Genomic DNA, 14,589 nt, shown 5'->3' on the forward strand with positions numbered 1-14,589 from the left:
TCCGGGAGGCAATCGGTGGCCATTGATGCTGGGTGCGGAGAAAAGCCCGCGTGGTGTCGAATAACAGCTTACAGTGTGCGCTGTAGAGATGAAAGGCGCATGTGAGGAGCACATTCGGACGGCGTCGTCTTGAAAACACGCACTCAGAGAACTTTGTCTTGTAGACAACAAGTTCGGCTTCCCTGGACGGTCGTAAATCTCACACGCGGACAAACCTTGAGTGCAGCTGCAGTACGCGGTGTTGAAGCCCCGGCTTCCGGTGTTGAAGCCCCGTCTAGAGACGCCATCGGGGTTTGAGACGGCCTAGCAATACATTGTGCGTGTCTGGCGTGTTTTGCTGAGGCCGTCACTGACTACGTAGAAATGAGAGGGAACGGAGTTTTGGGGAAGAGGGAAAAGAGCTTAGCTTTCCAATATGTTTACTTTTAAGAGTAAATCCATCCCTTTGGGTTGTGGCTTAAGCTTTTGACTCTCATTGGCAACTGAATCTGCGGGACGGGCCAATGGTCCTACCGCCCTTTTTCTTTGTCTATTGGGGCTATAATAATCGGGACACATGTCCCTCAGACTTGGCTTAAATCAGGATTGCTGACAGATCAGTGAGGCTCCGTCCTATGTACGCGAGAGTGGGATGAAATCAGAATTACTGATAGATCAGTGAGGCTCCGTACCATGTACGTTAAAACAAGTCTGGGCTCTAACAGTCATTGAGACAGTCGAAGAGTGAGACTTTCTTTCTCCATTGTTCCAGTTTGTAATGCATTTGTTTTGCCTGCCATTTATATAGAAAAGTTTAACTACAAATATTTCTTGTACATCTGATCTCCATCGCTACCTGTCCGCACTCGATCAACAACTGCCGATAATCTTCAGAGAAACTTCACGTTCCAACGGAGAGGCGAGGCCGAGAGAACTAACGAAACTTTACTGATTCCAATGAATGAGTGAGCGAAAAACTTATTGCCACCGAAAAGGGGCTGTCTGAGCCCGGCCCCGGCACGCAGGCTGAGGGGGGATCAGGAACTGCACCGCAGAATAAGGACTAGTGAAGTTCCTTCTTCATGGCCTCAGCCGCCAGGCGGATGGCTTGCTGCTGGACGTTGGAGTCTTCGCTCGGCAGCCAGGCCTCCCAGTCTTTTCTACGATATATATTTTGGCTCATCCCTGGGGAACCGGCACATTCCCAGATTTTGTGGTCTAGCATACCCCTCTCGCCGCAATCATTACATATGGCGTCATGTTCGTCCGGCTTGCAATCGCCTAAATATACGCGCCTTGTTGCAGGAAAGAGACCAATCCGGAGGTGGGAGGTTTCTCCTTTCAAGTTTGTAATGTTGATTGATTTCATGATATGTGATTACACTATCTTTCATTCCCCCACCTTCGGGCTGTTACGCAGCCACCCGGTGGTAGAGAGCTCGGGCCAGCCTGGGACAGATTCGCACGCGGGTATCCATGTAATAGATATTTTCCCAACATGTGTGTTGTATTTGCGTAATATGTGTTTTTTATTTCTCCTAAGTGAAGCTGAGCTCCGTGAACATGAATCGAAACTAAGCTTATTTAACCTAGATACCTTTCTAGCCCATACGAGATAATACTGACACGTGAACTTATCTTTCCTCTGTGACTGCCGTCGACCGGCTAACAAACTCGACGCAGGACACGCCTGCATGTATCGGAAGTTTGTGTAATGTTATCGATGGCTCTATCCATTGCTTGTTGTCACCGAGCTTAACCTTGCGTAATCTTATTGTGTCCACGATGCGAATTGTGTAATACTTTCTGAAAGGCATGTGGGCTACGGCGATTACGCTGGAACGTTCGACGAGTCCTGCATGAAAGCCGACGCGCTTGACCCGATATCAGATTTCGACGATTGCTGACTGTGCTCGCCGCTATCGTTGTGCTTTGAGTGTAGCTGTTTTTGTGGGCGCAGGTTCGCTCAATAAGGAGTTAGTTTCGAGATTAACTGTTTTCTTCACCTTCAATGTAACATGACGATACAGATAAATGGCGTATAAGATAAAAATATCGGCTTATAGTTAATACAATGAGTACAGAACTCAAACATACACTTAAGTACAACACATACTTAGGAAGCCGTCCAATACGCAAAACAAATAATCCAAAGTAAGACATCAATAGCACGATGCCTTTCTGTAACTGCTAAATGGCGACTCTGAGTGCAGCTGCCTCCCAACATTACAAGTTTTGTATTCTACGTAGGTCATCGAATCATTTCTCACAGACACACAAACACACACACAAAAAAAAGAAACGACCGAAGAGAATTCCAGTGCGCTGTCAATACCACTCAGAATGCAGCGTAAGCAAGCTCAATGAAAGCGGTACTCTACTGCTCTGTTGCTCTGATTCCCTGCTGGTTGTATTTCGTTTCCATTTTGAATTTCGCCTGCAAACTGAGTCATCCATACGCCATTGTTACGTCATAGATTTCGGAGTACTTCACGCGTGTTTGAGCCGTTTCGGCGCACAATAATTTTTCTAAGGCATTTTTTTTTTCTCTCTGCTAATACGTAAACTGGTTACGATGAACAGAAAGCTTTTTTTTTTCGAATTTGTCGTACACTACTAAACCACCCGTGTGGAAAGCCCTCTGTGCTGGTCTACGCGGTTGACGGGCTGGTTGCGTGCGCGTTCGCGGCGTCTCGGCGCAGCCCGTTCTTCCTCTGGTTGCTGAGCACGAAGCGAGAAAGGCGATCCTCCCACGTGCTGTAGTAGCCCAGGTGCAACGGGACGCGTTTGTGCGAAGCCGGAACCACGTCTGTGGCCGGGCACTCGTCGGAGGCGAAGACGGCGGCGCAGGGCGCATGCATCCCTGCTCGCACGCGCTCGGCTTCGCCCGTGCCCGCAGCGAAGTTCGGACTCGCGACGCCGTGTGAGGACGCCGCGATCTCTTCGTCATCGGCGGCTCCGTGGCCGTCGCCGCCAATGATCGAGCTGCCCTCGTGAAGCGGCAGGTTGCTGTCCTTGGAGGAGCCCGGTTCGTCCCCTGGAGACACGAATAGATTTTCCGTAATGGGAAGAGCATCGAGAACGGAACGTTTAGGACGAGCACTCAGGGAAAAGACGTAAGAAGGGAGACACAGCAGTGGTGCGCCAACAGAAAATCACTGGGTGAGACACCCAGTCATCGTGAAAGAAAAAAAAAGGGAGACGTAGAAGGAAAAGCTTAATATCAGCCACTACATTAGAGTGGATGGCTTACCGGTGTGTATTTGTAAGAGTACAAAGGTAGAAATTAACAGCAATGTCAGTTTTATAGCAACCTAACAGCTTGAATAATTTACCATAATAGCCTTCTACCACACAGTCTTGGTTTCGTTACTCATAGACCTCTTGTGAAACGAAAGCTAAAGTGGTTCACAGAAAAGCTACTAGAGCGAATTATTTGTGGCGTTCCAAAGCTTGCCAGTGATTTCTCTGGTGTTTCGAGATCTAGCACCTTCAGTTGACGCAAATAATAATTATAATAAAATAATTGAACACTCTCACATCAATGCACTCCTTTAGAGTTTTCATTTACCTTGATCCTCTGGATTCTTGCTCTTCGGTCTATGTCTCTGCCGCCCCTTGGTGCCCATGTCGGCCGCACCCTCAGCGTTGTCCGAAGTGAAGTTAGCAGCCGAGTTTCCGCCCTTGGCTTCGCGTCCGCCTTGATTGGGTTGCGGTGCCCGTACCTTCGTATCGCTGTCGCCCCCGTCTTTGCGACCGTTCTCGCCCAACTGTTACGCGAATCGAAGAAGGAAGAAAAATACCAGGCAGATCAGTTACGATTGCGCTAATGGAATCGTACAAGAGCGACCAGTCCAAGAACTAAGTTAACAACATAAAAAAAGCACAAGCTTGCGGGAAAAGGCCCTTGTGACCACAGAAAATAACGACCTGAAACTGCGTATTGCTCTTGCCGCAACTTCGTTTTCACTGCTGCTAATATCGATTGCCGCTAGCTGAATGCCACTCTCTTAATGTTTTCTTCTGTGCTAACGGCACCGACAAATGACGTAGCCAACACTAGTGCGCCGTGGGTATCGTGTGGGCCTTTCGTTTTGTTTCTCGTTCGTCACGCTGCTAAACAAGTTTAGTTATTCTCGCAAACTATCGAAGGTTCCTTTCCCATATTCTTTTTTCATTCGATAACTTGTTCTAAGGCATTGGTCGATATCCCTAATGGCGGAGCTGATCCCTTGATCGCTTTCGCCGATATGGCCTCCTGTGCACGCCGATCAATTGATCGAGCATAACAACCTGTGACGAAAGTAATGACACACAAAGTGCAACTGGCACAATGAATTACTAATTGCGCGAGACGACGCATAGCACGTCATCTTATGCTTACGGACAGAATTCTACCGCGAGTATTATCATTCTTGTTCGTGTTTAATGATTACCGTGTGTTCGACTAATGCAAAGCCACTACGCCGTCACCCACCGTGGCAGCGTAGTGGCTTTGGTGATCCTCTGGTAAATCCGAGGGCGCGGGATCGAATCCCGGCCATGGCGGCCGCATAGCGATGGGAAGAAATGAAAAAACCTCCGCGTACCGTGCATTGGGTGCAGGTTAAAGAACCCAGGAGATAAAAATTATTTCGGAGTCCCACACAACGGCTTGCCACCTAGTCATATCGTGGTTTTGGCACATAAAACTAAAAATAACAACTAATACGTGAAAATTTGAGAAAAGCCACACTTGAGGAATAGACCTGGTATGCTTACATAATAATAAATTGTAGCTCAATACATGGTTACTTTCGGAACATCTTTTCAGTGCCATTATCTCGCTTTGCCATCACCAATGACCAGCAACTTGTACAACCTCTTACAAGCAGCCACTGTGCTACCTCCGTGCGCACTCTTACAACCTCTGTACAAACAGCATAAGGAGCAGATGTCAGACCGAGGACAAGGTAATCATCCACTTGATGCGTGATTGACTCACATGATAACTGGCTCCCCGAGAAAGTAGAAAATGGTGATTTAAGTCTTGGACAAGGTCAAATTTTCTATAACTGCAAAGCTTTGTTTTCCAAGAACCGTGTGCGTTTCCTTTGCAGCTTCGCCATTAAATTCAGCTGAGGCCCACCTTTCTCTTCAATAAGGTTTTACCATTGCCCATCAACAACAATACTGTACCACTCTAGGAACCTCGGCATTAACGTTAGGCATAGTCCTAAATTAAATAGAACACAGGCGAGATTTTGTAAAGTAGAACACATTTTCCAAGGAATAATCAGAGAACATGATTATCCGGCAAGCCCACGAAAACTAGGAATATCAACAACTAGTGCTTCTTAGCAGCTGCGAGTACAAAAACGTGCTGACAGTGTTTCATGAATAATTTATCAAAGAGACGATCGTTCACAAAAAAAATCCTTCGCAGATGTATGCTAGTGTGAGAAACTAATCCATCAAAGATAGCGAAGCTTTACAAGCGAGTTCTCAAATGGGGAATCGGGGATGTTTCGTCCTAAGTGCTAGGGGTCTGTTTGCTGGCTATTCTCAATGATGATTGATCACCGCAACCTTGGTCGACGGCCGCTTCGGAGCTGCCGCGACGGCTGTGTTGATGGACCACGCCGTCGGCTCTTTCACCGCCGCAGCCATAGAAACTCGCAGATGACTTACAGCGTGCAGCCGGTAAAACGCAACGTGTGGAGCAAAACTCACCGATTACTTATTAAAAAAGCAAAACGCGCTAAAAAGATTCTCTTTTCGAGTGACGGATAGGTGAGGTAATCTTTATTTATTAATCACTCATAATTTACATTAAAAGAGAATATTTGAGACAACGACGGTCGTTACATCGCTGCCCCATCTTTGATGTGCATATGATACCGCCCGCACCAGCACATAGAAACGGTTGGGGAAGACCGTTTAGTAGCGTCGCCTAATGAGCAGTTTTGGTTTTTATGGCCCAAAACCTGTTCCAAATTGCACGCAAAGGTTGAAGTACGAAATTCTGCGAAAATTGACATAATTTGGTGGATTTCCGAGCATTCAAGATTAATTTGAAAACAAATAATCTGGTGCTGAATAATTATATCAGGGGGCGGGGGTGGTTACCAAATTCAAAAAAAAATTGATGCTGGGGAATTCACTTGCGAAAACCACGATACGATTTATACGGCAAGCAGGCCGTAGTGAGGGACTCCGGATTAATTTTGACCAACCGGATTTGTTTAACGTCCACCAAATGCATGCTACACGAGCGGTTTTGCACTTCGGCTCCATGGAAATGGGGCCGCCGCCAACTTCACAGACTCTGCATTCAGCTCATCTTAACTGCGCCTCTCGAAAGAGCCAAAAAATGTTGTCGAAACTTTACTTTGCTCAAAACACAGTCAGGAATTCAAGCGCAAAATGAGAGATATATGCCTCTTGGTGACCCAGCACATACGATTGGGCCGTTGTTGAGGGCTTTCGGGGGACGCAGATCGAGTTCGCTGTTAAAATGAACATAAATGAGTGCGCTGTTTCGACGTCGAAGAGCGGTAAATTTCTGACGACAATGTGGCGAGTTACCGCCACTTTTCCGCGTCGGGTCAGTCGGTTCTGACGTCTGTTTCTAGCCGCTTTTGTGAGCCGATCCCTGAGATTGTGCACTTGAAAGTTTTTAAGTGCACTGGCGCCACTGGGCGCCACTGGGGTTATCCGGTACGTGATGATGATGCTGATGATGCTGATGGCGCTGATGAGGATAATTGTCATGATGATTATAGCGGATCACAAAGTTGGAAGGCGATTGAACCTCTAGTTGACGTCGATCAGACGTCGCTCCAGTACAGCTCTCGCAGTAAATCATATGGGCATGTTCAGATAAGAACGGTAATCGAGGTCCCATGACCATTTTTTGTATTCAATGAAATTTTTATATCTGATGGGCAAATGTGTCCACACAAAGGAATGAACCTTAGTTTTGCAAGAAACTTCGTAGTTTTCTCGGAAAAAAATCGTATGTCACAAGAGGTGGAGAACGTCGTTTTTGCCACTTCGCAAAGTTGCATGTTTGGAGCCTCACTGCATGCACAATAAATTTTTCCCGCACATAAGTATTTTTTCGTTACTTTTTCGTAACGTGTGCTATACGAACAAATAATAAAAACAATTTTTCACTGTGTCAATCTTCTAAATAAAATATCGCAAACTTCGCTTCCGGAGCTATTTGGTGCAGAAAAGGCACTTTTCAGGGCACCCTCAGGGCAAGATGCGTAAATATCTCCACACTTAATCTTTTTCTCAGTATTTTCCAGCTACTTTTACTCACTTTAGGCAAGTTTTGTAGTTTTACACTTGACAGATATTCTTCAATATGGCCTCAAATTTGGCCAAAGATCAAGAACGTCAAAAAAGTGACAACTTTAACTTCTATTAAAAAAAAACATCATCGTCGAATTTCATTAAAATTTGCCTGAATAATCCTCAATAATCGCTAATTCTAAGGTACCAAAAAGGTGTTGCATTATATTGTTTTAAAGTATAAAAATGAATACAAAACTGAGTTCACGTTTTTGTTATCTAGAATTGCTTTTTACTGCCTCTTAGAAATAGTAACTCTCAGAAATTTGTTTTAGCACTCACTGAACTTGGTTACATTTTATTTACCACAATATCCGAATGATCCTCAATGTTTGTAGAGCTTCTACTCGCTTGTTAGCGGCGTTCTCGATGCGTCAAAATGGGAATAAATTCGCGATTTCACCTGATGTCTCAAGAACTGGTTGGCGGCGGTCAAGCGTTTTTTGTATTGCCTAATTTATCATCCTAAGTTACATTGGTATGTAATCAATTCTTTAAAAATATTAGATAATTTATCGGTGCTTAGAAAAGTTTTTATGTATAAAAATGAATATTAATGTGTTTCTGAAGCCGACGTGTCCGGAGCTGCATCTGTTTACCTCTGTGTTCAATGGTTCTACAAAGCACTGTCAGGAGACGAAACGTCGTCTTCTGAGGGGGACAATTTATCTGCAAGGTTTTTAATCAGCAGGAGTTTTAATCAGGACACAATTTACAAATGGTATGCCGCTTTATCTGCAGATTGCAATTCAGAAAATCGTAACAAGAAATAAAGGGCAGCAGTTGACTTCGGTATGCGCACAGTATATTGTCCAGCCCGAAGCACAAACCAGATCAGTCTCTTCCATTCCGAAGCAGCGGTGGAGGCCACGTAGGATGCACTGCCTTCATTTGATTGAACATACTTCCACATGTGGAGCGTCTGAACTCCAGGCACTCTTATTGCCGTTTTCCATTCTTCCTTCTTCATTTCGCGAAAGTCTGCAAGCTCCCTCTGTCGGAGCTCCAGAATGGTGATGTTCTTTAGCGTTCCTTGGATTGCGTCCACGAACCCGCTGGCTGTTTGTATGGCCTCACTTGCAGGCTTCCGCAAGTTGTGGTGTGATGCTTGATGTTTCACAAGCCCACCAACGCCGTCTCAAGCATTTTTGCCGTGTCCAGTGGCCGAAAACATCCATTTCGTCTCTTGATATTCACTGCGTTCTAGCTCATGAAACTGATATTTATTCTTGAAGTGAGCGGGAGCCGTGTCGCTCACATGTGTTACCTTAGTGTAGATTGGTGCGTTGTCTTCGAGATGTGCTTTGATTTTCGACAGAGCCAAACATGCATGAGCTGAATCATGAGACATATCGTCGGAAATAACGGCGTAGTTCCGAGTCGATTTTCTTGACGTGACAACGCAGGTAAGCACGGTGACCTGCTTCTTCTGCCAATGGTACGCTTGTACTGCGTCTGGAAGCACAACTGTCCAGTTTTCGGCGAAATCAAAATGCAATACAATTGCACCTCTCTCGCAGCTCTGTTTTTCTTCATGTATTGCTTTTGCTTGCACAGATCTGATATAGTTGTGGGGAATCCATTTCATGGTCATTCTTTGAAATTCTCTCATAAATGATGAAGCGGTCAGAGTTTTTTTAACTAGCTCACCGTATTCCCATGAAGCAATCAACACCTCGTCCTCGCTGCTCATATCAAAATTTTCCAAAGTGAAAATGTCATCTTGTGGACAGTGCTCACAATTCCTGAGGAAACATGACGCAGTAGGTTCCTGGCATACGCAGAGAGTCTGCATATCATCGGGAGAAAGCGACCTTCCGGAGGCGTTCTGCAGTCCCACGAGGCACAACTGAAAGTTTGCACAGCACACGCAAACACACACTTGCCACTGTGGCGAGCATTTCACCCACTTAGGACGCAAGGATATGAATTTTGTGAGGCCAACCTGGGAGGCAGGGTGAGCTTGCTTGTAGAGGCGGAATGCTTCTCGCAAGGACCGCGTCATGAACCGTTTAGGTACCCATTCCTTCTCTCCCTCCTTTTCGATACTCACAACATCCTTTATGTTCGGTGTCTGTCTAGAGAAATCGAGTGCATCCAGGGTGTAATATTCTAAAACGGTGGTAATGTCTTCGTGTTGTAGCTTACATCTTGTATATCGCTCCTGTGTTGACCATACGCCTTCTTCATCCACCATCTTCTTCGATTTTTGAATAACGTACCTCGTTGCCTCTGGAATAACTTCCTGCACATATTTCACGGTTAGGTTGAGTGGTAGCAGTTTTCAGCAACTGGCAACGCTCTTGAAAGGACGCACACCTATTGTAGGCAGCATGTAGGTGGTCTTCCCAGCTGCTGCAGTGCGCACACTTTTCTTGTGACGCACGCGAAGTCTCTGGGATATTATATGCTGCCTGTATCCCTGATCGTATTTTCGTCACCATAGCTCTTGCCACCTCTTCCTGCTTTCGCTTTGCATAGGAAAGTCTGAGGCGTTTTTTAGAGCGCTCGGTGGCTTTAGAGGCGAGATTTCGGAGGTAAGGCTGACACTGGAGTTTAAATTTTCTACGATTTCTTCTCCAGGGCGGAATTCTTCGAATGTTTCGGTTGACTCTGCCTATCTATGTCTTCCTTGAACCGACGGTAACAATTCTGACAGATGAAGTCACTTTCTCGTACTCGGAGAGCTTCTTCGGGAAGTAGGACTTTTTTGAGAGCAGCGACATTGAGGGTCTTTACACTGCGAAAATTACGTCCTTTTTCAATTCTCTATTTGTGCCTTTTTGAGTAGTCGGCACAAAACGTTCGCCGCGGAAATCTCTTCATGAATGCAAAAGCTCACCGCTTCCGAAGATTATCGTAGGACAGAAGAGCAGGTGACGGATGCAGGGCCCAGGGCTGCTTTTCCAAAAAAAGGAAAGGCTGCCCACCGTCGACACTGACGCTGGTTCGGTCTGGCGTACGAGCTGAGACTGGGACACCAAGTATGCTTGTCGTGGGAGCCTTCGAGCGCAGAGAAACCACGTGAGTACAGAAAACGACCCCACCGTCTACCATGCCTGCAAAACGACATGCGAAACTCGAGATCCGGACAACATCCGCTCATCGGGCCTGTCTCGGTCGAAGGTCCAAGGCTAAGGTATAACTGCCAGGCGTTCGGTGCGTTGCGATGGAAAGATGATAGCGGCGGCTAAAGCCTCGGTGCGGTGGCGGCACACATGGTGCTATGAAATTCGGGGTCGCGCCGGGCGTTATATAGCTATAGGAGCGGCTGCCAAGCGCGGTTCATCCATGGAGCGGCGGCAGCTCGTTAAAGGCATCTTGAGAGTAGCGACGGGTGCTATAAATGTTTGCATAAACGACCACTAACCACACATCACTAGAAGATAACGTTCTCAAATATGCTTACAGTAATTTAAGTCCCACTATTAGAAGAGTACGAAAGCGAATAGGAGCTTTAGACCTTTGATTGTAAGAGAAAAAAAAACTTAAAAATTACACTTATGAACTCAGCAACTGTAACATTTAAAATTTACCCACAAAAAAAAAATACTAAATCCAGCTTCTCACGATAGCGCATCCTAAGAGAAAATACTGAGCAATCGTAGGGATTGAAATTATGAAGCCAGTTTTGTATTAATTTTCATACTTTAAAACAATATAATGCAACACTTTTTCGGTACCCTAATATTATCGAGTATTGAGGATTATCCAGGCAAATTTTAATGAAATTCGACGATGACGTTTTTTTTTTAATAGAAGTCAAAGTTGTCACTTTTTTGACGTTTTTGATCTTTGGCCAAATTTGAGGCCATATTGAAAAATATCTGCCAAGTGTAAAACTACAAAACTTGCCTAAAGTGAGTAAAAGTAGCTGGAAAATACTGAGAAAAAGATTGAGTGTGGAGATATTTACGCATCTTGCCCTGAGGCTGCCCTGAAAAGTGCCTTTTTTGCACCGAATAGCTCCGGAAGCGAAGTTTGCGATTTTTTATTTAGAAGATTGACACAGTGAAAATTTTTTTTTTTATTTGCTCGTATAGTACATGTTACGAAAAAGTAACGAAAAAATACTTATGTGCGGGAAAAATTTATTGTGCGTGCAGTGAGGCTCCAAACTTGCAACTTTGCGAAGTGGCAAAAACGACGTTCTCCACCTCTTGTGACATACGATTTTTTTCCGAGAAAACTACGAAGTTTCTTGCAAAACTAAGGTTCATTCCTTTGTGTGGACACATTTGCCCATCAGATATAAAAATTTCATTGAAAACAAAAAATGGTCATGGGACCTCGATTATCGTTCTTATCTGAACATGTCCATATGGTTAATACATTGATCCCTAGTTTAGAGGTCTGGATAGCCCACGGATCGCCCTCGACCAATCGTCTCCCCGAAGTAAGCTGCCTTGTCCCGGAAGTCGGCGTTCAGCTACTTTGCAGCTACACTTTGCCTGCAGGGGAGCTCAGCATCATCTCCTTCCTTTTTTTTACTTCCCTTTTAGTGCCGTGAACTACCCAAACAGGCCGGAGAACTCTTTTCTCTAGACATGAAGAATTACGATCGAGAAGAATTACCCATCGCTGCGCGGACAGCGTCGCTAACATCAGTGGCGGGCGCTAAAATGCTGGAGAGTGAGAAAACGCTCTACGCAAGATCGCATACGGGTTCACATTATCGTAAAAGCCCTGACCAGACTTAAAGAGAAAGCAACACTCTCTAAAATGCGGTAGGCCATGAAGAAAAAATTGTTACGGCCGCAATATTATTACACTGAAAAAATGAAAATTACGGGGCTTTCCATGCCGAAACCACGATCTGATTATGAGGTCCGCCGTAGTGGGGGACTCCAGATTAAGCTTGAACACCAGGGGTTGTTTAACGTGCACCTAAGTAGACGGGTGTGTTTGCATGTCACCTCTATAGAAATGCGGCCGCCAAGGACGGGATCTGATCCCACGACCTCGTGCTTAGCGCCGCAAGACCATAGCCAGTAAGACTTGCGGCAGTAAATATATGTCACTAGGTATGCGCCCAACCGTGGCTAATGCCTCATAATGTGTATGTATTCGTGTACACAAGCAGGGCAAGAGAGCAAGAAGTGATGAAGTCGGCAACAGTACATTGAAGTTGGCTATCGAGAAGTGAACATGAAGCCGGCAACAGGAGCAGCCGAGTGTGGAGCAGCAACTTGCAGTTAAAAAAACTAAGGCCTGAGCATGGATTGAGCCAGAAGCTTTGAGCTGCAGTGAAGTAGACAAGTTGGCAACCCGAAATTGATGAAGTCGGATGGAGCGAAGTGTGTCAGAGTACATTCTATTTGCGTTATGTTGCACAAACATTTCCTTTTGCAGAGTTTCGTTTTGCGCAACACACACATTTAACATTTGTGCAAACATAAAGGAATCTTTCCTTGACAGCAGTTACCACAAAAACGCGGGATCCGGCGATTTTCCTTTTCTTTTCTTCTGCGTGAAAGGTAACGCGTTTCAATAGAGAGCCGTGGTTTTGACGTCACAACTTAGCCCTTCGTTCCTGCTAGCCACCAATCTCAGGTCGCTCTCAGCCTTTTCGAAGACGCTTTGAAGGGCAGCCATTCGTCCAGCCTAATCGAGAACACGTTGCAAGTGCTGGCAATAAGAGGCGGCGCGCGCACCTTCACCCCGTTCCAGATCGCGAAGAGGTGACCCTTGTACCAGGCCGTGGTCACCGTCGGAATGATCGTGAAGGGCACCAGGTAGAGCAGCGCCGGCTGAGCGTTGTGCATCAGTTCCAGCGCCAGGAACGTGGTCACCATGCCCATGCCGTAAGCTGCAGCGAACATGACCGCGCGTGTGGAACATGACCACCTCTTCACAAGCACTCACTTTTGAGCGCGTACCGATTTGCATCTATTACCCGTAGGTAGCTATCTTTATCTCAAACTGTCCTCTACAGCACTACGCCTCACTTTCTGACTCAAAGCGGTAACCTCCCACTGCCCCCTCCGTTGAAGTGATTGTAAGGCTTCCTTGCCTCTCTAATATCAAGCGAGACTGTATACAAAGCATGAGGCTGATGCACGTTTCAAACACAGTTGCAACATCGATCGAGAGTATCGTAGACATTGCCAGCCTGGTGGACCAGTTTCGATTCAGGGTCCGTGCGAAAGGTATACGGTCGGAGTGTAAGAGACAACGGCTGCGATGGTTCGGAGGTTACGGCGTTCTGCTGTACAGCACGAGGTGGCGGGTTAAATTACCTGGGCGTGCAGCGACCGCATTCCGATGGAGATTAAAATGCAAAAATCGCTCCTGTTCCGTGCCTTCAGCGGACGTAAAGGAGCACCATGGGCGCCTTACACGAACATTTAATACCGAAAGTAATAACGAATTTAAGAACGCGTTCTTGCGAAGACTAGGCGTTGTGTGTGGAACATTTAAGAACGCGTTCTTAAATTTGTTATTACTTTCATTATTAAGTGTTCGTGCAATCCGCTCCAGGAGTCCAAAATGAATCGATGACCCTCCGTTACCGAGTCCCTCGCAACCTATTGGCCACATTCTGTGTAGTATGTTACGCAGCGCAATTGGATTTGATTTCGACCTCCTAAGGACGCATGACAACTGCAAGTGACAACGGGACGATGTCCCTGTTTATGTTTGCGAGAATAAGCCATCGTTCCAGTTGTGCGTTTTAAGTTATGTTGTCTGAGCAACTCCAATCAGATTTGAAGCATCCACCGTGACATGAATGCACCAGACACAAGGAAGGTGACACTACGAACAGCAGGAAGCGTTTTATCTTGTCATTATCCTTGTGTCCGTCGTGTTAACGGGGCAACTAGAGAACAGGTTCTGCTAAGCAAATAGGTACCAGTGAGAGGTTGCCTACCAGTGGAAGTGGTACTTACAAAAACAACCAATATAGAAGTAAAATCTTCTGCCCAGCGCGAATAGGTCGAATGTGTGGCAGTAGGATATCAGCATACCTGTGGGAGGCAGTGAAACATGGAAAACAAGCAGAGATTGAAATAGTGGGGGGGAAATGATTTCAGAACGCCATGTTGCCCAAAAATCCCCCGACTGTACACTGATGCCATTCTTCAGTATCGATTTTTACAGCGGCGAACACAGCTGGAATTCTCGCTAATGATCGGCCACTAATTGGGCGGAAGTGAATCGCCGTGACATATTACTACGTATATATTTACAGATTGCATAAACATATGAGAATACAGGCACACGATAGCAAATAGCCTGCGATCAAAAATTTTCATTTTTTTTTATGCG

General features: G+C 45.8%; 1 protein-coding gene and 1 pseudogene across 1 annotated transcript; both read right to left on the reverse strand.

Annotated features, from left to right (window-relative positions):
• Nucleotides 1-2,581: 2,581 nt before the first annotated feature.
• Nucleotides 2,582-14,334, reverse strand: LOC129383171 (uncharacterized). The gene is made up of 4 exons (XM_055067473.2): nucleotides 14,211-14,334; nucleotides 12,975-13,129; nucleotides 3,551-3,749; nucleotides 2,582-3,016 (listed from the first exon to the last, which is right to left on the reverse strand). The coding sequence occupies exons 1-4, from the start codon at nucleotides 14,284-14,286 to the stop codon at nucleotides 2,631-2,633; spliced, it is 816 nt and encodes a 271-aa protein (XP_054923448.2). The 5' UTR covers nucleotides 14,287-14,334; the 3' UTR covers nucleotides 2,582-2,630.
• On the reverse strand, nucleotides 4,798-9,359 carry LOC140216293 (uncharacterized; annotated as a pseudogene).
• Nucleotides 14,335-14,589: the final 255 nt, after the last annotated feature.

Source organism: Dermacentor andersoni, chromosome 3 (genome assembly GCF_023375885.2).
Source record: "Dermacentor andersoni chromosome 3, qqDerAnde1_hic_scaffold, whole genome shotgun sequence".
Classification (NCBI taxonomy): Eukaryota; Metazoa; Arthropoda; class Arachnida; order Ixodida; family Ixodidae; genus Dermacentor; species Dermacentor andersoni.

What these genes read in the sequence shown, in the direction of transcription:
- LOC129383171 (XM_055067473.2), bottom strand. Translation starts at nt 14,286, where the DNA reads ATGCTGATATCCTACTGCCACACATTCGACCTATTCGCGCTGGGCAGA. An exon ending in CTTCTATATTGGTTGTTTTT is followed by an intron (nt 13,130 to 14,210) that starts GTAAGTACCACT and finishes TGTTCGCTGCAG; the next exon opens with CTTACGGCATGGGCATGGTG. An exon ending in CGATCTGGAACGGGGTGAAG is followed by an intron (nt 3,750 to 12,974) that starts GTGCGCGCGCCG and finishes TTCGCGTAACAG; the next exon opens with TTGGGCGAGAACGGTCGCAA.